The 26,624-nt window shown below is 42.3% G+C and overlaps 1 protein-coding gene across 4 annotated transcripts; it reads left to right on the top strand.

Annotated features, from left to right (window-relative positions):
• On the top strand, positions 1-25,611 carry SMAD4 (SMAD family member 4). Of its 4 annotated transcripts, XM_074570779.1 has the most exons (12): positions 1-141; positions 9,689-10,054; positions 10,982-11,156; positions 11,571-11,600; positions 13,183-13,398; positions 15,214-15,333; positions 15,465-15,575; positions 17,397-17,447; positions 21,331-21,514; positions 22,493-22,661; positions 23,900-24,038; positions 25,250-25,611. In XM_074570779.1, the coding sequence occupies exons 2-12, from the start codon at positions 9,806-9,808 to the stop codon at positions 25,459-25,461; spliced, it is 1,656 nt and encodes a 551-aa protein (XP_074426880.1). In that variant the 5' UTR covers positions 1-141; positions 9,689-9,805; the 3' UTR covers positions 25,462-25,611. The 4 variants fall into 4 exon arrangements, with proteins under 4 accessions (XP_074426880.1, XP_074426882.1, XP_074426881.1 ...); XM_074570781.1 differs by lacking the exon at positions 15,214-15,333; XM_074570780.1 differs by lacking the exon at positions 17,397-17,447.
• Positions 25,612-26,624: the final 1,013 nt, after the last annotated feature.

Raw genomic sequence — 26,624 nt, 5'->3', positions numbered from 1 at the left:
CACCGCCGCACCGGGGCCGGCTGAGGCGAGGGAAGGCCCCCCCCCCCGCCGCCGCCGCCGCCGCCGCCGCCGCCGCCGCCCCTGCCCCTCAGCGCAGGCCGCGCCCGGAGAGCGGCCGCTCCGCCGCCGCCCGCGGCCCAGGTAACATCCGCTCTCGGCTGCCGCCCGCCCGCCCGCCGAGGCCGCCCGCAGCGCGACCCTTCCTCCCGCCCGCCTCCCCCCCGCCGCCGGGCAGCCCGGGGCAGCGGCCCCCCCCCCCCCCCTTCTCCTCACCCGCCCCCGCCCGGGGGCTTCTCCGCTGCGCCGGGTTCCCCTTCCCGCCTCCTTCCCCGCCTCCCCCGCGAGGAAAAAAATACACCACCTCCCTCCCCCCGGCCCCCAAACTTTTATTATTATTTTTTGTGGATCTGGGTACCCTCTCTAAAGGCTCCCCAGCCGGCCCGGCCCCCGTTAAACTTTCCTCCGCTGCCGGTCGTGCAGACCGCTCTCCCCGTGCTCTCTCCCGCACGCCGGAGAATGCCCCGGGTGGTTTTGTGCGAGCCGCTTCGCCTCGGGTTCTCCGAAATCTGCCATCTTATTTGCAATAACAGCCAAGAGTGCTTTTAGCTGCTTTTTCAGACAGTGCGGGGCTGCTCAGCACAAGGGGTGTTAATTAAAGATTATTGCTCCTTTACTGGTTTTCCTTCCCGTTCCCGTTTCTGGGGGTGTTGGGATTTTGGGGGAGGTTTGTGATTTGCTGCATAGTTGAGTCTTAAAGGTTTTTACCACGGAAGGCTGCTTAATTTATGGGGTAATCTAGTTGTGGGCTAGATGTGTTATTACTTAGAGCCCAAATTGTACTACTGCAAACCAATTGTTGTCAAACACATACGGTCGGAGTAGGATCGTGGTGTCTTTTACCACCACTTCCCAAATTATCTTGGTTAAGAATGGTGTGCCACTGTCAACAGGCAAAGAGTGATTTCAGGCTCTGCCATAGCTGTCATCTTTTAAATCCTAAGACTCTTGTACTGTTGTTACTTGTAGGTAATTCAGGGCACAGTTGTTGTTGAAGCAGCTATACTGCCCTATAAAACTGAACGCGTTTTTGTACTCCAGCGTCATGATAAGTAGGCAACTTGTCCTTCTGGCCCTCCTCTTATCTTGGCCTGATTGCTTACTGAAAGGAGTCTCTTCTCACTTTGCATTCATGAACCTCTCTTGATTTGCTTGTTGCATAAGCATGCATGTTTAATATTGATATAGAAACTTTATTTCAAAGAGCCAAAGCCTAAAGAGAAGCAGTAAGTCTCTCAAACTGATTAGAATTCCTTTTTTAAGTAGATGGCTCTTTACATAATGCATTCAAGCGCAGCTAACACAATAGGGATGCGAGTTTTGAGAGGTATCAACAGATTTAGTGGAGAACAAAGGTGCTGAGAGCAGCTCGGTGGATCCTGGTGAGGAGCAGCCTTCGCTGTGCTGTTGTTAAGGTCCTGCTGGAATTTTAGGACTCCGTTTTCCTATGTTGTTAACCTTGTGAAAACTCCACTTTTGGTTGGGGCTGGAATTTTCCATGCTTGCTTTGCCCAGAGGTGTGTGTTGTTTTTTTTTTTTTTAAGCTCGAACAAATGCAGAGAACATTATCCCTGTGCAGATTACAATAAAGAGCAGATGTTATCTAATACACCTATTGCTAGGGTATCGAAACATTGCGTACAAGTGAAAAATCACACCACTTCTGCCTGAGCAAGCTTTGAGTCTTCCTTTTATTGCTTGGCGTGGCCACAATTGTTTCCTCTGTTTGTGAGGTTTTGACAGATTGCTATTTGTCCTTGTCGAAGGAAGCCTTCTGCAAGAAGATGGGTCTTGCAGGGTACCCTGAGGAAGAGTTCAGTTCAGGTTTGTTCTGTTGTGCTATGGCAAGGACTTCCACCACCTTCTGCCTTCTCCTGCCGTTCCCAGGTTTTCATCCCTTCCTTACCCGTGGGTGCTAGGATGAGGAGGGGATGACCTCTTGTTTGGTGGGACACCAAGGGTGCCCTCTGGGAGATTAGGTGGTGGGAGTCTTGGTGCCTGGATCTGTGTTGTGGAAACAGATGCAGTTGTAGAGGAGTTTACTGCCCTTTCCACTCCGGTGGTGTAACCTGCAGTGGTCTTCCTTCTCTGACCATACAGAAGCCTGTATTGAAAAGAGGAGTTTTTTTTTTCAGCTGAATGTTTTCTCAAAAATAAAAAGTAGAGAGAGGGAAGGGGAATCAAAATGACAAATGCAACTTCGTAGGATTTAAAATGTAAGCATATGCAGTCACGTCAGCATAGTAGCCCTACCTTTTTCATTGTGTCCTGCCCCCCACGCATTCAAAGACAAGATGAGGATTTTGGTGTTTATTTTTTACTGTTATATGAGTTTCTTGAACGAGATTGAAAACCCCTGGAACCTTGTGCAGCAGAAATGTTTGCTCCATTTACAGGATCAGTTTGTTGCATTTGCAGAGCGCCTTCGAAAGCAGTTGAGGTGCACAGGTGGAAGCTGAGAGGAGAAAAGATGCCGAGAGCTGCACTTGGGCGGCTGCATCAGATCCGTTTCTTCCACAAAGAAATGGCTGCTCATACTTTTTAACTGTGGATTTATGTTAAGATGAAAGAATTGCCAATCAGAGTTGTCTTAAAACTCTTCCCCGGTTCCTTTTATGCTGTCATGTGTCTAAAATTTTTGTAGCTACTGACAGCGAGATGAGCAGAATTGATACTGATGATTCAGATACACGCACAAAAATAGTATTCTGGGGAATGTTAGCTCTTACTGTACAGAACAGCGCGAGTGCGGTGCCTTCTTAGTCCTCTTTCTCTTGCTCTTTAATGCTAATTGTTCTCATGTCTACAAACATTTTGTTCCTGTTCACCCTCTGGGCAAGTAGATAATAGTCTGATGTGCTGGAAAGTATCTGCAGTTTAATCACTTATTCATATCTTCATCAAATCACGAGCTGCCTTTTGTTTTATTGGTTTATGGATTTTTTTTTCCTTTATCATGTTTGTCATAAAACTTCTACCACTGCATTATTAAACAGCAAAACTCTGTAGTAATGTTTCGGTGGTTAAAAGCCATCAAATGTGTACGCCGCTTCTCTGACATCTTTGTGTTTGTCTCATTTTGGAGGCTACAGCTTATGCAAGAGCCTTTCTTGTCCTTTATTCGTGTGAAATGTTCTAGCAAGATGTCGATTTGTACGCTATTGTAATTAGCCAGTTCGTTAGCATTGCATTGCCGCCTGGTATCAAAATGCTGGAAATCAGTGACTGGGCTGGCTGTTTACTGGTAAATGGTGCTCCCAGAGCATCAGTGGCAGCCTCAAGCAAACAATTCTTATTTTTTCTTAGATACTTTTCCCCAGAATTATTTTCATATTTGCAACTTGGAAATACGTTTTTGGTCATTAATATATTTTTTGGCATTAATTAATTTCCCTCCTCGCCTCTGTCTATCACTCCCCAGAATTGCAGGCTGTACATCTTTCCCTTCAACATCATACGGCCTGGTTCTGGCTGGGGTCTTTCTTTGTTGCTGCAATTATACATGTTTTTATTTTCTTTTTCACTTGGAAGCTCAGACCTTAGGAGCTTTTATTTAATTAATTATTTTTGAAGACCCTCGTGGTAATACTCACTTAAGTTGTAGCTCATCACAAAGGATGTTCTGCCTGCAAATTTGCTGACTTGCTCAGACCCTTCTACGATATGTTACAATGGATAACGGCCAAGTTATCTTAAGATTCATAGTGTATATAAAAATGCTGTATTGTACCTGGTGAATGCCATTAGACATGCTTACTCGCCTTACTTTATCATCTTTAGCATCCCTGTACAGTTTTGTAACACCAGCCCTTAACACGGATATACTAAATTCTCAGGCATATATATGTTTACATGCATCATAGAGCATTTTTGCATAACTGCTGCTAAAAAATAATCTGTGTTCATATTATTTAGGATAGAATAGTTCAGTTGGAAGGGACCCGCAATGATTGATGATCATTTGAGATGCTCCAAGGACTGGTGTCTGATCAGTTTGTACAAAAAAATGGCAAATCTCTCTCCGCTTCGCTGTTTAAAGGCTCCCTGAGCCCCCAGTGTATCATCTGATACTTAGCACATGTAAAATCTTTTTTTTTTTCCTTTGATTTTTACCTTTGCAGGCTGGTTGGATTTCCATCCCAACTGTTTATTTCAGCCTTCTTGTGCATGTGGTTGCAAATCCATCTTGCGTTCTTCACTCACTTCTGACGTGTCGGTGTGCGCTGTGTGTTCCCCTGCCTTTGCCGTGTTTATCAGCATCTCTGGACCTTCAGCACTGTGTCTGTGTCTGGAACCTCTTTTCTGACCAAAACTGCTTCCCTTTCTCCATCAAAAGCTTTTCAAAGGGCCATTGCTGCCCTGACACCTGCAGGAACTATTTTTCCAGTTGTGCCAAGGTTGTACTATATTTTTTTTAACTCTTTTTTTCTTTAAATGCAGCACTTCACAAGTCTTAACGCTTTGTTTCAAAAACTACTTGGTCACTCCTACCCACGCTACTTCTCATGTAATTTATCCTGCAAACAATGAAGCCTCCAAGTGTCTTTAAGTTGTCTCTTATTTGGAGAATATCTAGTTTGCCACAGAAACTTAATGAATAAAATATATGCTAAGAAAGTGACGTGGAGGGGGGGGGTTGGCCTATTGCCCGTATCTTAAAGTAATTATCCAGTGGCATTTGGACTGTCACATTTTTAGACTGAGTTTCTTGGTGAATTTGATCCCTCCGCAGCTGCGATTGGCTTAAAACCCTACTGTAAATGAATAGGGCAGTGTATCATATCAGCGTCGGGCCTGGATTAACCGTTTTGCCCAAGCTGTTGGATTGCTGATTGCCTGGATCATATTCCTTTGGGTTACGTCCCTGATTTCCAGCTCCATCCATAACCGCCTGGTTTGTCCGCGTAAGCCTACTATTTCCTTTTCTTGTTTGGGGTTTGATGGTTCTCCCCAAATTGCAAAGTGTGGCTTTTGTGGGAGGAGAAGGTGGGGGGGAAGATAAGCGACTTGTGAGCGTCAAAAGTATTCATTTAAGGTTGTTCTTAATACGTAGAAAAGAAGGTGAGTTCTTAAGAAATCTGGATTCGTAACTTCTCAGCAAATTTCAGCCACATGAGAGAATTGCAAGTGGGAATTGTTTGGAGGAAGGGTATTTTTAGAGAAGTTTGCAGATTTGCTTAGCTGAATGGCTAGGGCACATCGACGGGGATTTAGATGAAGTCTTCGTATTTTTTAGCAGCCCCTGCCCTCATGTCCCAGTTGAGCTTCTGTACAACTAGTAATACCTCTGTAAAAGCAAGGAAATAGAGTCCCTGTGGTGTTTTACTAACCATCAAAAGCAGAAAAACTTTTTTTTCTCTTTCTAAAACCTTTTTCAGAGCGTGCGTGCGTGTCTGCCTACGTCTCTATATGCCTGCGTGCTTTCTTGATGAAGAATTTCAAACTGAAATACACCTCGGCAACTCCCGGGCCTCGCGTGAAGCCTTCCAAATGATCGTAACTCTTAAATACCTAGTGTGAGGAGTTGCTGCAAATATTTGGAAGTCGTGGCTCACGCTGTTTTCGTTTCCCTTGTTTTTTGGCATGTAAAAGCCCTTGTTCTTAAGCCGTGCTGTAATAAGCAAAAAAATATTAACTTGCTGGTGCAGCTGAAGAGATACGGGCAAACAAGGTGGAATATTAATTTTCTGTTCCATAAGCTTGTCGATTATCTCTTTGGGTGAGATCTGACCTGCTTTTTGTACTTTGCTTATTTTTTGGGGAGTTGAGCAGGACCATCTTGCTTCCAACAAACGGGAATGTTCTCCTGGAGCTCTGAGCTGGCTTTTGCGGAAGATGCTGAACGTTAAACCCGGTCTCCGTTTTCTAGTCAGGCTAGTAAAATGATCGCTGTTTTGAGAGAGAGAGAGAATGTAGTGGTTGAGCTGGGAACAGTGGAATCGTTTGAGTCAGTACGGTGCTTATTTTCCTCTCCTGCCCATAAGATAAATGTAAGTGCAATGAGAGCACTAGTGTTAGAGCTCAGTAATGTTATTTCCACGTAGATAAGTCAATAATATATTTGATTTTAGTTATACGAGGTAGCATACTATTATGGATGCCTGTGTTTTTAGAATCTATTTATATTGTTCAGGTAACCATTTCTGGCAGAATTATCCACAGCCATGAAAATGAGGCGTGTGGCACCAGCGTTGCATTTTTAATTTTAGACAGCTGCTTCATGTTTTGAATTTCATCGCGCAGGCTAAAAAGATACATCACCCGTCAGCAAGGCAGCCGAGGGGAAGTAGGGTGGATGGAAGAATTATGGTATTTCTTCAAGTCTGCATCAGTCTTGAAGGAAGACTTTCAGTAAATGGCTACTTACCAGTTCTCTGAGGTAGCAGAGTGTTTGCTACAGATCATCAAAGGTGTTTTTAATTACCTGGCAGTCTTAACTTCTTCTGTCTTTCAGATTTATCTCCTCTTGAGAGGATCTTACTCTTGTTACAATACTTAGACTATCCAGAACATTAGTTGTTCGCTTGTTTCGTAACATACCTGCTATTGAAATAAATTCCTTTCTATAATGTGAAGAGGTACTTTTCTATAACTTTGTAACTTCTTAGCATTTTACCTTGGCCTGTCCCATTTCTTTTTTTTTTTTTTTTCCCTTCTGTGTTCCGTTGGCATCACACTACAGCAAAAGGGAGAGAAATACCTTTTTGTTCCTTGGTAGGCGAAGCCGAGAGCTTCACTACAAGCGCCCTCTCCTGCTGCTGCTTTTCTCGTCTTCCCTGTCTCTTCTCTCTGCCCCTTTTCCCCCAAAACGCTCTCTGGCCCATTGCCGTTTCCATGAAATTCCCGGGTGGAGGGAAGTCAGAGGATCTTTGCTCAAAATATTTGGCCCTCCCTCTTCCGCTGTAAATCTTAAGCTTGGGCTGTAGCGTGGGATCACCTACTTGGGGGGGGGGGAGGCATGTTAAGGAGTGCTTTTGAGGTTTCGTGCTCACATCAAATCAACGTTAAATCGCACAAGCACGCTGTTGTTTTGCAGAACTTAGCACTCCGTGTCTGAGGGCATGCTGGAACCTTATCTTCAAAGGCTATCTTCTAAAAATACAGCGCATTAAGATTGCATTTTGCTTTTATTTGCACACATGAAAGTAATATAGTAAGAAGGTGTTAAGGCACCTCTTGAATGTGTGACTCAGTCAAAGATAGGCTTGTAGAGCTATTGCGTGAGAAACTAAATTTGTGGAACGTAGAAACTTGGCTCGCCTGCAAAACATACTCATGCTTCTGGTGCTTCAGAAGAAATATGTCACCGCATTTATTCAGCATGTGCCAGGTTGGTAGCCACTGACCTCACCCCCTTTTCTGGGGATTGAAATGGCAGGATTAAAACCGGGATTTCTGTAGAGGGGACTTCTAAAGGAAGGCTCCTGAATTTTACCGTGCGATTACGCGCCGGCAGTGTGTAACGGGATTCAAAATCCTAAACAAGTGGGCCCCGGCTTTCAAAAGTGCTGAACAGTCAGAAGCTCCTATTGAGCGCAGCGGCAGCTGAGGGGTGACTCAACATTTCTGAAGATCATTCCACTTAAATCAGGGTTTGTTTGCTTGATCTTAGTCTCCTGAAAGTCAGCAAAGCAAAATTCTCATTCATGGTTTTAGGGGTGTAGGAGATGGAGCTGCCTGTCTAATTTTAAGCATCACTTTATTTAAAGCTCTTTTGGCTAATAGCTTTATCTAGTCACTTATTTATGATTATTTATGCAGATCTATCTGGGATGCTGTTTTATATTGAAGGAAAATTATGTTCTATTCTGTTTTAGCTGGCAAGCTTTTACGGATTTATGTGAGTGCGGGTTGCCATGGAGAATGACTGGCAGGTTAAGCTTGACTTTTAAAAGAGGCTTATTGAGTTGAAGCGAAAAAAAACCCCTAGTGTTGAGGGAGAAACTTTAATAGCCAGGTAAAATAATCTTCCTCAAACTTCTAGGTAATTGTTTTCCTTTGGGAGAAATTAGGTCCAGAAGCATCCTTACAAAAGAAGAAAACTATTGCAAGTGGGAGGGGGGGGAGGATTTGGGGTGTGTTTTTTCCAACTATACCAAAGCATGCTGGATTCGAGTTGAAATTGGAGAAAATATTAAATAGGGAAGACTTGGTTTCCTTTTATAATTGTGCTGGATTTGTGTTACAGTATTCCTTTTACAAGAAGGGAAGCCACGCGTTCACGCTGTAATTTGTGTGATGCGTTAACTTTCTAAATTAACATCCCACTCTTATTTTTGTGCAACGCATTTGTTTCTAATAAATAGCTGCTACCGCTGCACCTTTAATGACATGGAAAATTCCAGGGCAGTAACAGGTCTTTGGCTGGATGCGTTCCTCAGATAATGTGAGCAAACTTTTTTTCCTTAACTATTGAAATCAAATATATTTTATTTACATTGCTAAGAACAACTTGTCAGTTTCAGAAAGGCTGATATTTTAAGTCTACTCAGAAAATGTAGTGAAATCACTTATAGGCGTATTTGCTGCAAGTATCTTAGTCAGACCCGCGTAGTTGGTAGAATGGTCTTAGTGGATGACTACCTGAAACCAGAGGTGCTTCAAGAACCAAAGCAGATTTTTGACAACATCAAACTTCTTTTCTGTGAGTGCGTAAAACCTGCTGTCCTGTGGTTCTGGATAAAGCAAGGTGAAGCGTAGTAATTAGCTCATTCAGAACTGAGAAAATCAGGCCAGCTCTTCTTCTAATTTGTGAATTAAAGGAAACTTCAAAAAGGATGAGGTCTCCTGGCTTTGAGAAGAATGACTTTGTGACCAGAAACCACTGCAGGTTCTTAACAAATGGAGTTGAAAGGCCAAGTGTGTTAGGACGGACTTATTCCTTATCTTATATTTAGTATAATTAGGGCAGTTCTGCTTTAGACAATTCAGAAGTGCTTTTTTAGTGACTTCAGTTGGTTTGTCTTCATCCAGAAGAAGCTGGATCCAAACGAGTGAAGACAAATGTGCCAGTTGGGATTTTCGTATATAAAGATACACGCAATACTAATTTACATAAATGTGTATTACGCTAATGACCAGATACAATTTTTGCCTTTCTGATTAGCAAAGAGAAATAGGCTTAGTCTGAGGTCAGAACGTAACTGTTTGGACAGGATTATTAAATAAAGATGACAGATGATTCTGGTGTGCGTTCATGCTTCTTCACTATTCAAATTTTGTTTAAATCAATGCCCCTTGATTCTCAGTTAGTATTTTCACTTGGTTTCATCCTACCAGTGTAAAACATAGGAAATCATTGTCACCGTTCTCCTTTTCCTGATTCGGAGCCTGTTCATCTAATAATCCCTACCTTTCTATATGTACATACTATGTGTACATCTATATAAACTATAATCTTTATTTAAATATTGTTACTAGGGGAAAAACATAATCTTATATCTAAAACTGTGCAAGCAGCGTCTTAAGCATGTTTTAGCTATCATGGGACAAGCAATACAGTTTTTTCATGTGCTTTTAATATCCTGCACTTAGCTTGAAAATAAAAGAAGCAAAAAGCCACAGACTTCCTTAGAAACATGATCTGCGATTTGTTAAAAACAATTCTAATGTAGATATTTTTTCCTCCTAGGTTTTACCAAGAGACAGTACATCTAACACTTAACTTGGATCACCTCTTGTTCATCAGCTTGAAAATCATAACAGCCCCCAAAACTGACATTTGATCTGAAAGAAAAAGCTGTGACAAATGGACAATATGTCTATTACTAACACGCCAACAAGTAATGATGCTTGTCTGAGCATTGTTCACAGCTTGATGTGCCATCGACAAGGTGGAGAGAGTGAAACTTTTGCAAAACGCGCAATTGAAAGTTTAGTTAAAAAGCTAAAGGAGAAAAAAGATGAATTGGATTCTTTGATTACAGCTATAACCACAAATGGAGCTCATCCTAGCAAGTGTGTTACAATACAGAGAACGCTGGATGGGAGGCTTCAGGTTAGTACAAGTGAAAATCAGATGTTTTCCTCCTAGTGAAGCTGGAGCAAAAGTGAGTGACGCAGGATCCTAGAGTGTTGAGGAAGAGTAGCTCTTCTCTTGCGTCCCCCCCCTCGCCCCCCTTTGTAGGCATGTTTTGTGGCTGGAGCTCTGGACTGCTGCAGTAGTTGTTTATTATTTTTTTTTTTAAAAGGAGCAGAAGGCGTTGGATCAGCCGTTCTAAACGAGTGTGTGTGTGGCAGTAAAAAGCAGGGTCACGTAAACAAATTCGGCTGTTTATCCTGGTATTTTCACTACAAGCTTCTGTTAGCTCTGTGTTGGTCAGCAGTGTGAAGAAAGACCTATGATCCCTTGCTAAGGTACTCCAAGGAGTCTGCACTGAGGATTTACGTTAGCCTTAGATCGTCAGTACTCAGTACCTGTATAGCTTGGGTTGCGATTTCCTTGTTCCAGGACAGATGTCCTGTTCGCTGGCTAGCTTGCTGTCTACCCTAGAAGCATTATTTTTTTTTTATTATTTTTTTTTTTCAGTATAATGGATTGGCATTCTTCTACTTGTAAATTCCTTATAGCGTAGCTTAGCGCCTCGTTCCTCTTCTTCTGGGGCAAAGCATCATCCATGGTGGGGAAGGTGACCATACATACTACATTAAGCACAAATTCTGCTTCTGCCATTTTGTACCCAGTATTTTTTTCTTAAGAATCACAGTGTTGACTTAACCGTAGCAAAACCCTGATAGAATTTTATTTCTGTTGAGTACAGAACTTGGGTAAACTGTACACCATCTTTTTTTTTTTTTATATATATATATTTTGATGATGGAGAGAGGCTGTGTTGTTGTTTGTCCCCTTCCAGCTTTGCTCCTCACTAAATAAAGGGAAATGTCTTGCTACTTTCCCAATCAACTTTTGTGTCTAACTTTTTAGGTGGCTGGTCGCAAGGGATTCCCTCATGTGATTTACGCTCGTCTTTGGAGGTGGCCTGATCTTCATAAAAATGAACTCAAGCATGTTAAATATTGTCAGTATGCTTTTGACTTAAAATGTGACAGTGTCTGTGTAAATCCTTACCATTATGAGCGTGTAGTATCGCCTGGCATCGGTAAGTAGACTCTTGATTTAAAATGGAACAGTTGGAATAGAATGTAAAATGTTTTCCTTTTGAGTGTAGAATATACAGGCCTAAACTTAGAGACATTAACTTTTAATGATCTGATTATAAATTGCTCTCATATGCTCGTGTCCGTCTTCTTAATGGAGTTATTTTTTGCCTTTATTTCAAATTTGAAAGAACAGTTTGTGGCTTTTGGTTAAGTCTTTCTGTTGGCTTTGCGCACAGTTCTTAACAATTAACGTGTATCCTAGGAATAATTTAGCATTGAGACTTGCGGAGGGGGTGTCATGTGTAGAGTCTGTAATACTGATTTGCCAAGTCTTATCAACTTAATGTTCAAGTGTTGTTGAAGATCTCTGTGTATGTAATCCTCCACGCCCTCTTTTCTTTTTCTTTTTAAAGATCTCTCAGGACTGACACTACAGAGTTCTGGTGAGTATTTCTGTTTACTGCTGCATTTCTCTGGGCGCAAACCGCGTTAAACTCTTCCGTCTGTACACGGTTTATTCCTGAGTATCTCCTTGGGGAGGGAGGATAGAGACCAGATGGAAATGCATTTGTCTCTCCGCTTTTGAAAAACCGGCTAAGTAGAGTATGAAAGACAAGTTTTCATAAATTCATTCAACTGAGGCTTCAGCTCAGCTTATAGGTATGTTCCCTTTTCACTGCCTGCAACTTACAAACCCCAACAGAAAAAGAAAAACAAAATACGCACTGTTGAATGCTGTTAGTTTAAAAAAAAAAAAAAAGCCACCAAACACCCCAAAACATGTATGATATAGTGTTAATTGACTTAGGAATAATAAATGCTTTTGATTTCGTAAGTAGTTTAACAAGAAAATAATAGAAATTCTGTAATTAATATGCAATTGAATGAAGCAGTCTAATATTCTTACTGTCCCTGAAACTTGAGAGAAATTGGACATTAAACCTCCAGTGAACATTATTCAGGAATCTGAGACTGTGCAGTTGGTGACTGCTTTATTTCAAAACTGATTTTTTTTTTTCCTTCCAGAAGAAATTAATAAAGAAGGAAATCTGCGTAATCCAATGTTTTTAGCACATTATTACAAGTATTCAAGCAAAAATGACTTAAAAAGCCCCCAACAAACTGCTAACAAGCTTTAACTTGTGTTCTCATCTCTGCTAATTTGCATTGTTACCTGTGTCTTCTGAAAAATGATCCTTTTGTAGAGAATCAAAGCTTTCCAGCCAGCAGTTAAATACATACGAAGTGTTTCCTTGTCGTGCTACTGTTTTTGCAGCAGGAAACAGAAAATGACTGTCAGATTTTAATATATTTAAAGGCTGCTTTAAAAAGGAGCATGGGAGCTAATGCGGTGAAAGAGTTTTACTTGAACATGCTCAGTCAGATATATAGAAATAAATTGTTGCAGTAGTATTTTCCCTAGGCTGTATGTGGAATATTGTGAATTAGTGGCTACATTGTTAAATATAGAGTAGCATTATATCCTCTTTGAGCGTGAGTTTGATGTTTCTAGTCAATTTGAGTGGGAGTTGCTTCAAATTTCTTGAGGGACGCATAAAGTTTTTTATGCGCTGTGTTCATGAATTGCATTTTTTGTAGGAGCTTTATGTATGTTCTTGTTTGTATACTAGGAATTGATTTGTTCGCTACTGCGTTAACATATATTTAGGTGCTTGACAAAAAGCCTGTTTTTTCCCTTTTGTTAAACCGTGTCCAATCGCACAGTGATGGACTAGAAAACAAAGTGCTACTAGAGTCTACTACTGTGGGACTAAACGGGTTGTTTGATAGCAGGAAGCAAACCAGTTTGCTTTTCCATCTAGTTATGCTTCGAAATTTCCTGCTGCCGACTGGAAGTGTTTATTTGTAATTTAGAGGAGCGCTTTAGCAATGTTTATGTGGGTTAAATCCTCCCCCCAGCAGTTCTAATGGCCTTGTCAGCGCTTGAAAAGTAGCGGTGCAGTTTGTAGTTAAATCGTGAAAAGAGATTTCGCTTCGCGTCTTCAACCGTTTGCTTCTTCACAGCTCCATCAAGCATGTTGGTGAAAGACGAATACGTTCATGACTACGAGGGGCAGCCGTCGTTGTCTTCTGCTGAAGGCCATTCAGTCCAAACCATCCAGCATCCACCAAGTAACAGGGCATCCACGGAGCCTTACAGCACCCCAGCCATGTTAGCTCCCACTGAGGCTAGCACTACCAGCACCACTAATTTTCCCAACATTCCTGTGGCTTCAACAAGTAAGATCATCGAGATTATAGGAAATGCTAAACTCTGAAAATGTGAAAGCTCTTGAGATAACCGCTGATTTTTTGCCAAAGTAGATCTCGCATTGGAGCTGTGCAGCTGCCACGCAACCCTGATAAAGTGCGTGGCAGTATGATCTAGGCAGTCTCATAAGTGTTAACGTAAGGCTTTAACTTGCAGCGTAATTAGAGTAACTTTTCCTGGTGACCCAGTCTTTTTCTCAGTGAGGCTGGCACTACATGAGCGTTACAAGACTGGTTTGGATATGCCAAAGGTTCAGTGATACAATGTTAAAACAATTGACCACTGACAAAACATTGTGGCTATTATTGGAATTATTACTATAGGAATGGAAGAGTTTTATTATTTGTTACAACAGCAAGCAGGACAACAAATGGATATACTGTAAGGTGGCAGTATTGAAAGGTTTGCAGCCAATTCTTTAGTGTTCCGCAGCTGACAAAATGGATCTTCCAGATATAACTTGATTATTTTTATACCGGCCTGCTGTACTACCAAAGTGACAGCCCTAATTAATATTTTCCTGGGTCCGTTGGAGTGCTGCGTTGAAGTTTTTCTTACTTTTCTTTGTGTATTTAGAAGAGTCTGGTTTACCGGCATCAAACCCCACGCTTCACTCCAGGAGGACAGTAAAGCAGTTACGTTCGCAGTGTCCTGCACCCCCAGCGTAGGGTAACCATGAAGTTCAGAGAGGTTTCACACGCTCTTCGTCACTTTAATATCACTGATGTGTGAAGATAATGCATTTCATGTTACCAAATTTGCATTATGGTGGCATGGTGTTTTGATAACATTCTTTAATTTTAGCTGGCAACTTCTTTTTGCTAACGCTAATGATGATTTTTGTCAAGCTGAGATACAACGTCTGCATTTGTCTCCAGCAGAGAAAAAAAGGATAGGCGGTTGAATTGTATTGCCTTTGCACAACAGTTTATAGTCAATAACTTTTTCTCATCAGTGTTACAATTGTTGGATTCAAGTAGACGGTGAAAAAAAGCTCATTTCTTAGCTTTTGGTTCAAGTTTTCAATGGGTTAAATTCTGCTGGCCACGCCAGTGTGAGAGTGCAAGTGTACTTGTGAAACTGCTGATCAGTTCACTGTTAATGGCTGAGCTGAAGCCTTTTAAAATCAAATTCTGTTAACCTGTTCTGAAATATCTGTAGTTTTACTTTAAAGCTGAGACAATTCTTGAAATATTTCATTTGGGAGAAAAAAAACCAACCAAACAACAAACCAGCAATTTTCTCAGGAAGGAGTCCAGTGATGTATGCAGCTCTATTCAAGCACTATGTTTAAAAATGAAATACTGTTCAGTCTGTTTTGGAGGAACATAAATTCAAGTGAGTGTCCTCCTTAGGAACAGTAGTTATAACATGCTGAAAATAAGCAACTTATTGGATCTGCTGTTGGCCTGTTTGGATTCGTACCAAATCTACTCCAGCTGTGTTATTCAGTAAAACCTGTGACATCTCCTCTTCTTTCCTTTCGAACTGAAAAATGAGATGTGAACAAATCAAAGACGCGGTTGATAAACAGAGTTCTCTGCATACTTCTACTCCTAAAATATTAAGGGTGTCGAGAGTCAAAATTAGCTGATGCGGAGCATCTTGCTTCAAGTTTCCTAAGACACTCTGGTGGGTGGAAAAAAAAAATACTGAAACCAAACTTGTAGGAACTGTGTATTGCAGTGCCCTTAGTTGGGTGTATTTTCCTACCCAGTAGTGCTGAGCTCTTCTTAATTAAAATTTTGGAACGTTCATGAATAGGTAGTGTGTTCTTTTACCAGGTCAACCTACCAGTATATTGACAGGTAGCCATAGTGATGGACTCTTACAGATTGCTTCAGGGCCTCAGCCAGGAACTCAGCAGAATGGGTTTACAGCTCAGCCAGCTACTTACCATCACAGTGAGTATATACATATGTGCACTCTTCTTAGTTTTCTAAAACCAGTTTCCAAATGTTCAGGAGAAATAGAGGATTAGAAGCGAGATGCGGAAAAACTCCCTTAAAAACCAACCGCTCCTTTCTTTTTCTAGATAGTACCACAACTTGGACTGGAAGTCGGACGGCAGCCTACACCCCTACCATACCTCACCACCAGAATGGCCATCTTCAGCATCATCCACCTATGCATCCTGGACATTACTGTAAGTATTGCAGGTTTTCAAAACACGTATCTCTTCCTTTTTTTAATGTTGTTGAATGGTGGGGGCTCATTTGTGATTATTCTTTACCCTCAAATCCTTTTTTTTTTTTTTTTTTTCTTCATTATAGAACTACCATTACCGTGTTTAGTATCTTCTGACAGTTAAATAAAAGAGCTTGGTGGACTTCCCTCCGTTAAAGCAGCAGAGATAAAAAATTCAGATAGCTATAGTGATACTGTCTATATTATAGGCGTCTTATTATACCTAACAAAACTAGCATTTCCTTGCTAAACCTCTGTTTTTAAAGCTTTCTTGTAGTAGATACTTCCTTTGCGGAAAAGGAAGTTGATTCCGAATGTGTCGTCGGGATATTTTTCTGTCAAAACTTGCAAGTTTCTGGCTGTTGTTATTTTTTAGAAGTTTTGAAGTCAGGTCTTAATGGTGTATGGGTCTACCTTAAGCTTTGGAAGACGCGTGTCCGTGTACACTAGGCAGTTTGAAAGAACTTTGTGAAAGCTCGTGCAGTGAAGTACTTGTTAATAAAATGGTTTTGCCATGGGTACATTTGGCACAGAAACTTGAAAATCTTTCTCGTCTACAAAATAGGACCACAACCTCTTGTTTTAAGGTACGGGAGATGGGCAGGGAAAAAAAGCCATCAAACTTCTAGTGTAAATGTCTAGCGCAGTATACGCATTGTAAGAGTATAGTGTCAAAACCCCACCCAAATTAAAAGTTTTTCTAAATTTTGTGGCCCAAAGCTAGAACAGTTTGTTATTTCCTAATATAGTGCTTAGTCACATCACCTGTTTGCAGCAGTCATCGTTAGTGGAGGGGAGAATATACTGTGCGTTAGTGTTAGAGTGACTTTTCAGCTTGTCGCTTGTGGTTTAGATATGGTTATTAAGTTTCATTGTTTTGTTCTCTTAAGATCCCACTTCATTTATCATCTTACTTGTCAGAAGTACCAGGATGGGAAAAAAACCTTGGTGGGGCTGTAGATACTCTATAAGTGTTTCTCAGTGCATGTATCTCTCCATAATTAATATTTGTAACTGGCTGGTGATACCACGTAGAGCTTTTCTTGGCTGCTGCCATTTCTCACTTCAGAAAAGTTGCATGTTTTGACACCTACCGACGGTGTGCCTGTTTTGACATCTTGTTGCAAAAGCTGCTGTTACTTACAATACTATGTTTAAGTCTTTCCTCCTTGTTCTCCGCTGCCTGTAGGGGACCTAGTTAGTGTATAGAAGGGGAGAGAATAAAGTGACCAACACCAAGACCGTATTCGGTATTTTTTTCTTTAGAAATTGAGTTCTCTAGGGCTTTTTTCCGTCTTCAGGGAGTGTTATGGTCAAGCCCACAGCATGCTGGGCAACTTGTTCTGTGATTGATGAAACTAATGAAGTGTGGTTTCTGACGGATTTATATCATATGCCTCTATACAGTGATTTCTCTCCTTGCCCAACTTGGGAGCAGATGTGAAGCCCAAGTCCTATTTCTGTTACATCTGCATGCTCCATCTGGTTTCGGCTCTCTCCTGGGACTGGGTCTGGCTTGAGCCGCCCGCAGCCTTTCCTCCTGGGTTACTAACGGAGCTCTTGGCTCTACTACACAGCTTCTGAATTTTTAGGAAACCTCTAAGAGCGTAAATCTTCTGTAGGCGTTTTTCTCCCCTGTCAGATTGGGCCAATTGATTCGGAAGTTACTGGGTTTTATAACACCTGGCATCCTCAGAAGTCTTTTCTTATAGGAAAGTGAGTTAAGAAAGAAAAACTTATTTTTACTCATGTAAAACAAATTGCATGTTTTCTTTTAAAGGGCCAGTTCACAATGAACTTGCATTCCAGCCTCCTATATCAAATCATCCTGGTGAGTAAAATCTAACATGTAATGCTAATATTGTGGAAGCTAATCACTTTCTGGTTTGAATCTGGTGTTTTGGTTGGGTTTTTTCGGTATCGAGTACTCTGAAATCTGTGAGATACATCCTCAAAAAGGGAGGAAAGAAGGAAAGGAACAGTTTTGTGATAAATTTTTTGAATGCAGATAATTCTTTTGGAATGGTGACCTAAGCTGCAAACTGGGTTTAATTTAGATGCTTAACTCATAGAATCATAGAATTGTCAGGGTTGGAAGGGACCTCAAAGATCCTCTAGTTCCAACCCCCTGCCCTGGGCAGGGACACCTCCCACTGGATCAGGTTGCTCAGAGCCCCATCCAGCCTGGCCTTAAAAACTTCCAGGGATGGGGCTTCCACCACCTCTCTGGGCAACCTGGTCCAGTGTCTCACCACCCTCAGGGTGAAGAACTTCTTCCTCGTGTCCAGTCTGAATCGACCCATCTCTAGTTTTGATCCGTTCCCTCTAGTCCTACCATTACCCGACATCCTAAGAAGTCCCTCCCCAGCTTTCTTGTAGGCCCCCTTAAGAGACTGGTAGGCCACTAGAAGGTCTCCTCGGAGCCTTCTTTTCTCCAGACTGAACAACCCCAACTCTCTCAGTCTGTCCCCATAGGAGAGGTGCTCCAGCCCTCTGATCATCCTCGTGGCCCTTCTCTGGACACGCTCCAGCACGTCCATATCTCTCTTGTAGCAGGGGCTCCAGAACTGGAGGCAGTACTCCAGGTGGGGTCTCAGGAGAGTGGAGTAGAGGGGGAGAATCACCTCCCTCGACCTGCTGGCCACGCTTCTCCTGATGCGGCCCAGGATACGATGGGCTTTCTGGGCTGCAAGTGCACACTGAGGGCTCATGTGGAGCCTCTCGTCCACCAGCACCCCCAAGTCCTTTCCTCCAGGGCTGCTCTCAAGCCAGTCACTGCCCAGCCCATATCGGTGCTTGGGATTGCCCCGACCCAGATGGAGGACCCTGCACTTGGTCTTGTTGAACTTCCTGAGGTTGGCATGGGCCCACCTCTCCAGCCTGTCCAGGTCCCTCTGGATGGCATCCCTTCCCTCCAGCGTGTCAGCCGCCCCACACAGCTTGGTGTCGTCGGCAAACCTGCTGAGGGTGCACTCAATGCCACTGTCCATGTCGCTGACGAAGATGTTAAACAAGACCGGTCCCAGTACTGATCCCTGAGGGACTCCACTTGTCACTGGCCTCCACTTGGGCGTGGACCCCTTGACAGCCACTCTTTGGGTGCGGCCGTCGAGCCAGTTCTTTATCCACTGAATTGTCAGTCCATCAAACCCGTATTTTATCAGCTTGGAGACCAGGGTGTCATGCGGGACAGTGTCAAAGGCTTTGCTCAGGTCCGGGTAAATGACTGTCAGTTGCTCTCCCCTTGTCTGTTGATGTTGTGACCTTCTCATAGAAGGCCACCGCGTTTGTCAGGCACGAGTTGCCCTTGGTGAAGCCGTGTTGATTGTACCCAATCACCTCTTCGTTATTCTTCTGCCTCGGCAGTGCCTCCAGGAGGATCTGCTCCATAACCTTACCAGGCACGGAGGTGAGACTGACTGGCCTCTAGTTCCCTGGTTCCTCCTTCTTTCCCTTTTTGAAAATGGGGATTATGTTTCCCCTTTTCCAGTCAGCGGGGACTTCACCAGACTGCCATGACTTTTGGAATATAATAGAGGGCGGTTTAGCAACCTCATCCGCCAGTTCCCTCAGTACCCGTGGGTGTATCCCATCGGATCCCATGGACTTGTTCGCTTTCAGGTTCATCAGATGGTCACGAACCTGATCTTCGCTTGCGATGGGCAGTTCTGTCCAGCCCCTGCCATTGTCTTCTGTGACTCCGGGAGTGTGGCTGGAGCCCTTGCCAGTGAAGACTGAAGAAAAATAGTCGTTGAGAACCTCGGCCTTCTCCATATCACTTGTCACCAGCTCCCCTGTTTCCTTTCTGAGGGGGCCCACACCTTCCCTAGTCTTCTTCCTACCATTAATGTACCTAGAGAAATTTTTGCTGTTTCCCTTGATCTCCTTGGCTAGATTTAATTCTAACTGAGCTTTAGCTTTTCTAACCAGGTCTCTTGCTGCTGGGACAGCTTCCTTATATGCCCCCCATTCCAGCTGTCCTTTCGTCCACTCCTTGTAAAGATTCTTTTTGTGTGACAGTGTGTCCAGGAGCTCCTTGTTCGTCCAGGCGGGTCTCCTAGCATTCTTTCCTGCCTTCCTCTTTGTCGGTATAGTTTGCTCCTGGACACGGAGAAGGTGATCCTTGAATACTGACCAGCTGTCCTGGTTTTGGACTGGTTTTGTCCAGTCAAACCCCCACTGAGCTGGTGCCTACCCTGGAGGTGTCTGAACTCTGAATGTTCTCGATCCTAAACTTTGCGGGGTGCCTGAAGTTGTACTTTTTGCCTGCTTAGAAACATCATAGAGCCTAGGTCATGCCAAAACCCTCTTGGATCCGTGACCTAGAAGTCCATCATCACAGCCAGATACCCTGAAAGATAGGTGTTGCCCTTCTTAGCATTTTGGTGCTGAAATTCCTCCTTGGACCTTTGCATAGAAGCTTGTTCTTTCCAAGAATCTTCATTAATGGTAGCAGTTCATGGAACCGAGAAGGTTTTGTCTTGTGGTATGAGCTAACTCTGTTGCAGGTACAAGGTGGAATTCTGCTTTTAACGACAGCAAAGCTGTTGCCTGCGCAGGGCGACCTGCATAGTTGAACAGCCTAAAAGTTTAACTCAGTTCATTGGCCAGTGACTAAATCGGTCCCAGAAACACAACAGGTGATAATTGCAGGCTGAACGTAACTGTAGCTGAATTGTATTTCATATTATTTAGTATGTCTCTTTCACCCCATTCAGTCCTCGGCGACGTGAGTATTTATTTGAAGATAAAAGAAAATCAAAGGAATTTGGGCACCTTGGTTTATTCTTTTCTTATAAGAACAGAACAACAGTTTTTTAAGACGCCTAGGTGTGCTCTTGGGTGCTGCTGTTTGTAATGCATGAGTAGCACTTCTGACACTGGGAGAACTCTTTTTTCGGTTGGCTTATCAGGTTGCTCAGCTCCTATCACGTTAGCTCATCCGCTTCCCCTGTTTTCGAGTACACCGCAGTGCTGATTTTCTTTGCCCTCCCCAACAAGCTGCTTAAGTGCCGGCTGGGCTACCCTTTTGTGGAAATAAGTCACCAAAGGTGCTGAGTGTATGCGTTACAAGGCACCTCCTTGCTATTAAAATATGCCATTTTGTTCTGCTCCCTGGCTTAATACTTCCTTGTTTTATCCTATACCCAACTTTCTTGTGTGCAGACAAGATCAGTATGTGATCTTTGATGTTTTTTACCCCCATTTCCCTACTTTCCAAATCCGGTTTGCTTTGCAGGGAGGATGGAGAAAGCTGATTTCACCTAGGAGGTAGTTAACTCTCGTATCTTAAGCCAGATCTGGTTTTGAGAGGAAATTTTTATCATCCTAGCCATGAATAAGCGTATATGTATTACTTCTTTGTACTAAAGGAGGACAAAATCAACGCTGTAGTCGTAAGGTGCAGGAATGCAGATGGTTCACAAAATCTTACTGGAATTATAAACTGTACAAAGACTTGCCAGATCTTAACTACAAAAAAAACCACCCTAGCTTTGATGTGTGCTCAAATAAAAGCCCGTGTTCGTTGTCGTATGTAGTATTTTTCTGTGCTAGCAGACATGTTTTGTCTATCTGGACTTGCTTATGTGAATGCGTGCTCTTACTCTGAATGACAGATGCAGTTGCAGAAGGCTTAATTGATTGTCTGGAATGGGGTTTATAGGTTGGTTGGGTTTTTTTGTGCCTTTCAATTAATCGTCTATATTCTTCAGCTCCAGAATATTGGTGTTCAATCGCATATTTTGAAATGGACGTGCAAGTTGGGGAAACATTTAAGGTCCCTTCAAGCTGTCCAATTGTTACTGTTGATGGATACGTGGATCCTTCTGGAGGAGACCGTTTTTGCCTGGGCCAGCTTTCCAACGTGCATAGAACAGAAGCCATTGAGAGAGCAAGGTATTCCGCAGATCCCAAAAGCTCCAGCCGGCTGTGGTATTTCATAATATTTTGTTTTGCCTTCCCTGTGTGCCTCCCTTTTGAAATGACAAGTAGGGTACGTTTCTTTTGACTGAATTAACTACAGCAGAGTGTATCTTTCTAGGCCGCTGCTGTAGCGCATTCAAACTGCGTGACAAAGACCTTCAGTGCTTTGCAACAGCGCGTTGCTTTTCCTTGCTTTCACAGCCTGTGCCTTCGAGGATAAAATTAGCAGCTCGTGCCATTATGTATGCGAGCTGAATATTAGCTCTCCACACCACGGAGGGATGTGAGAATAACTGCAATATATAGATTTGTCGAAGGAGCAGAGGAAGATTGATGGAGAGCTAGTTGGGTTTTCATTCATTCTCACCATGCGTGTGCCAGGCTTTGATGTGGAAGCGTAGAGAACCGAAGCAATCTCAGAACTCTTTTTTTTTTTTTTTTTTTTTCCTTCCTCGAAACGGAAAGGAATAAAATGATCCCACGTCTTCAGAAATGTTGCGTTGTGACAATCGAAAGGGGAGATTGCTGTAACGTGATCCAAACGAACGTGCAGTTCTGCATTAAAATATGGCTCTGTGTATGTACTTGAGTGACTTCTCTGTACTACAACACTTGGGGGATTTTTAGGCTTCCGAGCAGAACTGAATGCGTTTGTATTGTCAGGGAGTGTGCTAGTTGCTGCTCAGATATCATTGCTTCTGCATTCTGTGTTTCCCGTAGATCTTTACATGGTATTACGGATGTTTTTTGACTTTACAGATTTTATGTCACTATATACTAACTTATACCTAAGATAATAAATACCATTTCAAGCCTTTGTATGAATAGAGTGTAAATTAAGGTATCGGAGACGACTGAGAGCTGGAGAATTAATTGTTTATGGTTTATTTAGGAGAGGTCTGATTTATACTATGCATACGTAGGTGCATTGGAATTGTTTTTCTTTCTCAGGTTGCACATAGGTAAAGGGGTGCAGCTGGAGTGCAAAGGAGAAGGTGACGTGTGGGTCAGATGCCTCAGTGACCACGCGGTCTTCGTTCAGAGTTACTACCTGGATAGAGAAGCAGGGCGCGCGCCAGGGGATGCTGTTCACAAGATTTACCCAAGTGCATATATAAAGGTTGGTTTGATGTTCCTAGATGAAAATTGTGGGGTGGGGGGAGACAGCTTCCCTAATGTTTACAAGAACCAAATGTATGCTATGAGACACGGAAATAAATTGCTTTTGACTATCCTTTAAAAAGCCTAAAACTTTTCCGTTTGACAAGTCACTTAAGATGACTTTTTAAAATCACTCTAAAGTGGAAATAACATCTAGATACTATGAAAGTAACTGATCTTGTATTTTGTCACAAACAATCTTGATAGCAGTTTTTAGTATTTTTAGCCCTACAGTTTTATATTAACTGCTACTAAAATTTTTAGCCTAGGTTATCTGTTTCTTTACTCTCTCCAAAACAAAAACAGTCGGGAAAGTATGTACAAAAGCAGACGTGTAAAGCGTACGTTAACGTGTTACGAACATGGAGTGATCCAGAGATCACAGAAAGTTGCATGATTTTCAGGAGATTCTTACTTGGACATGCCTCTCCCAGACTTGAAACTTAATTTAGGACAAGTCACAGTTCTAAAAGTTCATTCTTGAATTTGAGATAAACTGCTCGAAGTTTGCAGTGATTTTTGGTGTTTTTTGGTTTTTTGGGTTTTTTTTAATCCTTGGTTTTGCAGGCAGGTTGTTTAATGAAGATGAAAGAAACGCCACTGGCCTCTGTGTACGAGCTTTCTAGTTTGAGAACAGAGTTTCCTCTATATATTAGTGCCGAGCCTAATCACAAAGAGATAAAATGCCACCAACCTGAAACCTACCTGCCGAAACTTCATCAATTATTGGTGTTTCTTTTAAATAGACTAACACATAGCAGTAAAGCAGTGAAGAAGAACGAAGTCTGACAAAGTTAAGCAGGACGTGTTGGCTTCCATTTTTATTTATATGCCCGTTTTCTGGAAACCTGGGGATTTAACTAAAACGTCAGGATTTGTTCAGCCTGTAGCATTGTTCAGACTTTGATCCTGCCGTCAGTTCCCCCCAGGCTTTAGCCTGTTCAGCTCAGCCAGGTTCTGGTATGGCCAGTAACATGATACGAGAAGAGTCTCTAAGAATCCGCGTTGATGGATTATTTCTGTTAGAAATTAAACTAGTCAGGGAAGGTTGTCTTTTACCCAAGTGTGCGGTGAGACTGCGGAAGTTGCTTTGGGAGAGCAGAGGTATCCAGATTATTGCGGATGGGAGTTGAGGAATTCCTTCGTTGGTTTCGGTAAGTCTTCAGGAGTTTGATATTTATTTATTTTTTTTCAAAGGTGTTTGATTTACGCCAATGTCATCGTCAGATGCAACAGCAGGCTGCCACTGCCCAAGCTGCTGCTGCTGCTCAAGCTGCAGCGGTAGCCGGCAACATCCCTGGACCAGGATCAGTAGGTGGAATAGCCCCAGCCATTAGTAAGTACATTAACGGCTTCATCTCCTTTTTTCCTTTCTTGAAAACGAGTAACACGGCCCTCCCTAACAGCACCCCCCCATCCACCCACTGCCCCTCCAACAGCACAAATGAGCCTGGGACCAAGGCAGCAGGATTGGGGTTAAGTGGGGCTGGGGTGGCATCGTGGTAAGTCCGTATCCATTCACTTTGTACCTGCTCCGCACGCCAGTTCGCGCTCTGTGCTCTTCAGGGGATATTGGATATGCAGTACGACAGAAAACGTTTATATTCAAGGTCAAATAGCATAACCCTGTAACTTGAAACAGAGATACCTTTGTCCGCTTCGACCCAAGCTTGAAAAATGATCTTTGAGATCTAAGATTATGTTTTGTTACTCAAAACAATGGGGATGACTGAGCGACAAAGTCCTTGACTAGGTTTATGGAAACTAAATATTAAGATTCTTGAGAAGAGGAAGAAGGGAGCGTGAGGGTCTTTTTCTTTCTTTTTCTTTTTTTTTAAAAAAAGTTATTCTGGGCTGTAGTTTTCTTAGTTGCTAAATTCTAGATCCTTGAAATTATCCCTAAGTACTTTTAAAAGCGTAAGTACTTACATGTCTCAGACTGCTTTGTGTGCCATAGTGTTTTCTGGATTCCTTGCGCTGCCAAATGGCTCTTTCCAGCTGTCCCATAAATCACTGAAGGCATTTTGGGGAATGTGTTTAGCTTCTGTCTTAGCCGTACTTGTGATATGAAGTTTGCCAGCTGTATTCATCTTTTTATTTTATTAGATGTAAGTAGTGTAATCTCTTAACCCAGCTTCCTGCAGGTGATCAGTCTTGAGTTCTTGTGCTGAAAACGCATTTGGCAGCACATGAAAAAAGCGTTTGGCAAACCCCAAGAATAAGTGTTTTTTACCCGATTTCCTAAATAAGGTTTACAGGCGTTGTATTGCGTAAGGCATTAGGTTTCGTCATGTCTGCTTCATTATGAGGAATTTTATATTTCGACACCCGTTCAAGATTGCAGAATGATGGGGGAAAAAAAGTATTAATTGGAAGAAATGCAGACTAATTGCTGCGTTCGTTATAGCAGAGATCTAGAAATACGGATTGGCCTTGGCTGTGGTGAGAGGGTACGTGAAGCCAGAGCCGGGTGAACAGGAATGGCTAAACAGACGGATGATAAAAGAGCATGTCTGTGAACACTTACTCGAAACCTCTCCTGTTTAGGTTTGTCAGCTGCTGCTGGAATCGGTGTAGATGACCTTCGCCGCTTATGCATACTCAGGATGAGTTTTGTAAAAGGTTGGGGACCTGATTACCCAAGACAGAGCATCAAAGAGACGCCGTGCTGGATTGAAATTCACTTACACCGTGCCCTCCAGCTCCTAGATGAAGTACTTCATACCATGCCTATCGCAGACCCACAACCTTTAGACTGAGATCCCTCTGCTGCACTGCTGTGGGCCGTTATATTGTGAGGATGGTGGATTGTAAAATACAATTCTGTTTATAACCTGAAGATATATTTTACTTTTGTTCTGCTTAATCTTCTAAACCCAGGTTTTAAAAATGTGTTTGCCGCCTTGCTCTTAGCAGAAAGAAGCTGAACATGCAGAATTTGGATTTCGGTTATTTTCAGAACTTAATTGTCATAATACATGGCTCAGGGCTTGAAGTGAAAGGTAAACGCCTTGTAGAGACGACTTTACAGTGTTGGGTTTGTTCCCGTCGAGAAACTTTCCTTCTCTATTTTGGCATCTTGGTGATAAGCCTCACAGGAGCCTTTTGTATGCAGAATATATATTATATATATATTTATATCTGAAAATTCCTTCAAATAGTTATAAGCATTTACCTTATAGCAACTTTAAAATTCCGACTGATTTGTGATGTTCTTTTTAGGGAACAATAGTTAACAGAAGACTACTTTATTTTGTTGACTATCTCGGTATGATTTTTCCAGATTAAAAGGTAGAAGCTGCCAAAAAGTGAGGGATGAGGCGTACGTTGTTGGCATCGAGTAAAAATAGTGAGGAAAAGAAACGTGGCTTTTCCTTCACTAGTTTTTAAAAAAAAAAAAAAAAATCTTAGATTTTTATTTATATAGACACGTGAGTTTTAAAACACTAAAGGAAATGGATACTTTCAGTGCTGGCACTCAATTTAAATATCACATGAAATACCCAGTCTGCAAAGTTGCCACTGAAACTGCGTAACGAGTCCCTAATGGCAGGAACATATTTTTTCATAACTACTACTGACTTCTATGATTTTACTCAAGTAAAACTTGGCAGGTATTTTAAAAAAAGAAGTTGCACGACTCCTTTTTACTTGCGTAATCCCATTCAATCATGTACGATCTCGCATCAGTATTTCGGATCCAGTTTTTGTATCTGTTCACCATTTCCACTCAGGGCAAGATGGCAAACTTGTTTTTATACCTCTTGGTTATTTTAAGCCCTATGCCATCAATGACCGTATCAATTGGCAATGACTTTGTATAGAGAATTTATAGTAGAAAAAAAAAAAAAAAGAATACGAATGTATTGACTGTATGACAGATACAATATGTATGCTTTCTCTCTAGTTAATAGTATAAATA

This window comes from Larus michahellis, chromosome Z, assembly GCF_964199755.1.
Source record: "Larus michahellis chromosome Z, bLarMic1.1, whole genome shotgun sequence".
NCBI lineage: Eukaryota > Metazoa > Chordata > Aves > Charadriiformes > Laridae > Larus > Larus michahellis.
Note: the sequence above shows the minus strand (reverse complement) of the source record. Positions and strands in the feature narration are given on the sequence as shown.

Coding starts and splice junctions, on each gene's coding strand:
- SMAD4 (XM_074570779.1), top strand. CDS start 9,806: ATGGACAATATGTCTATTACTAACACGCCAACAAGTAATGATGCTTGT. Junction 10,055..10,981: donor CGCTGGATGGGAGGCTTCAG/GTTAGTACAAGT, acceptor CTAACTTTTTAG/GTGGCTGGTCGCAAGGGATT. Junction 21,515..22,492: donor GAAGCCATTGAGAGAGCAAG/GTATTCCGCAGA, acceptor TTTCTTTCTCAG/GTTGCACATAGGTAAAGGGG.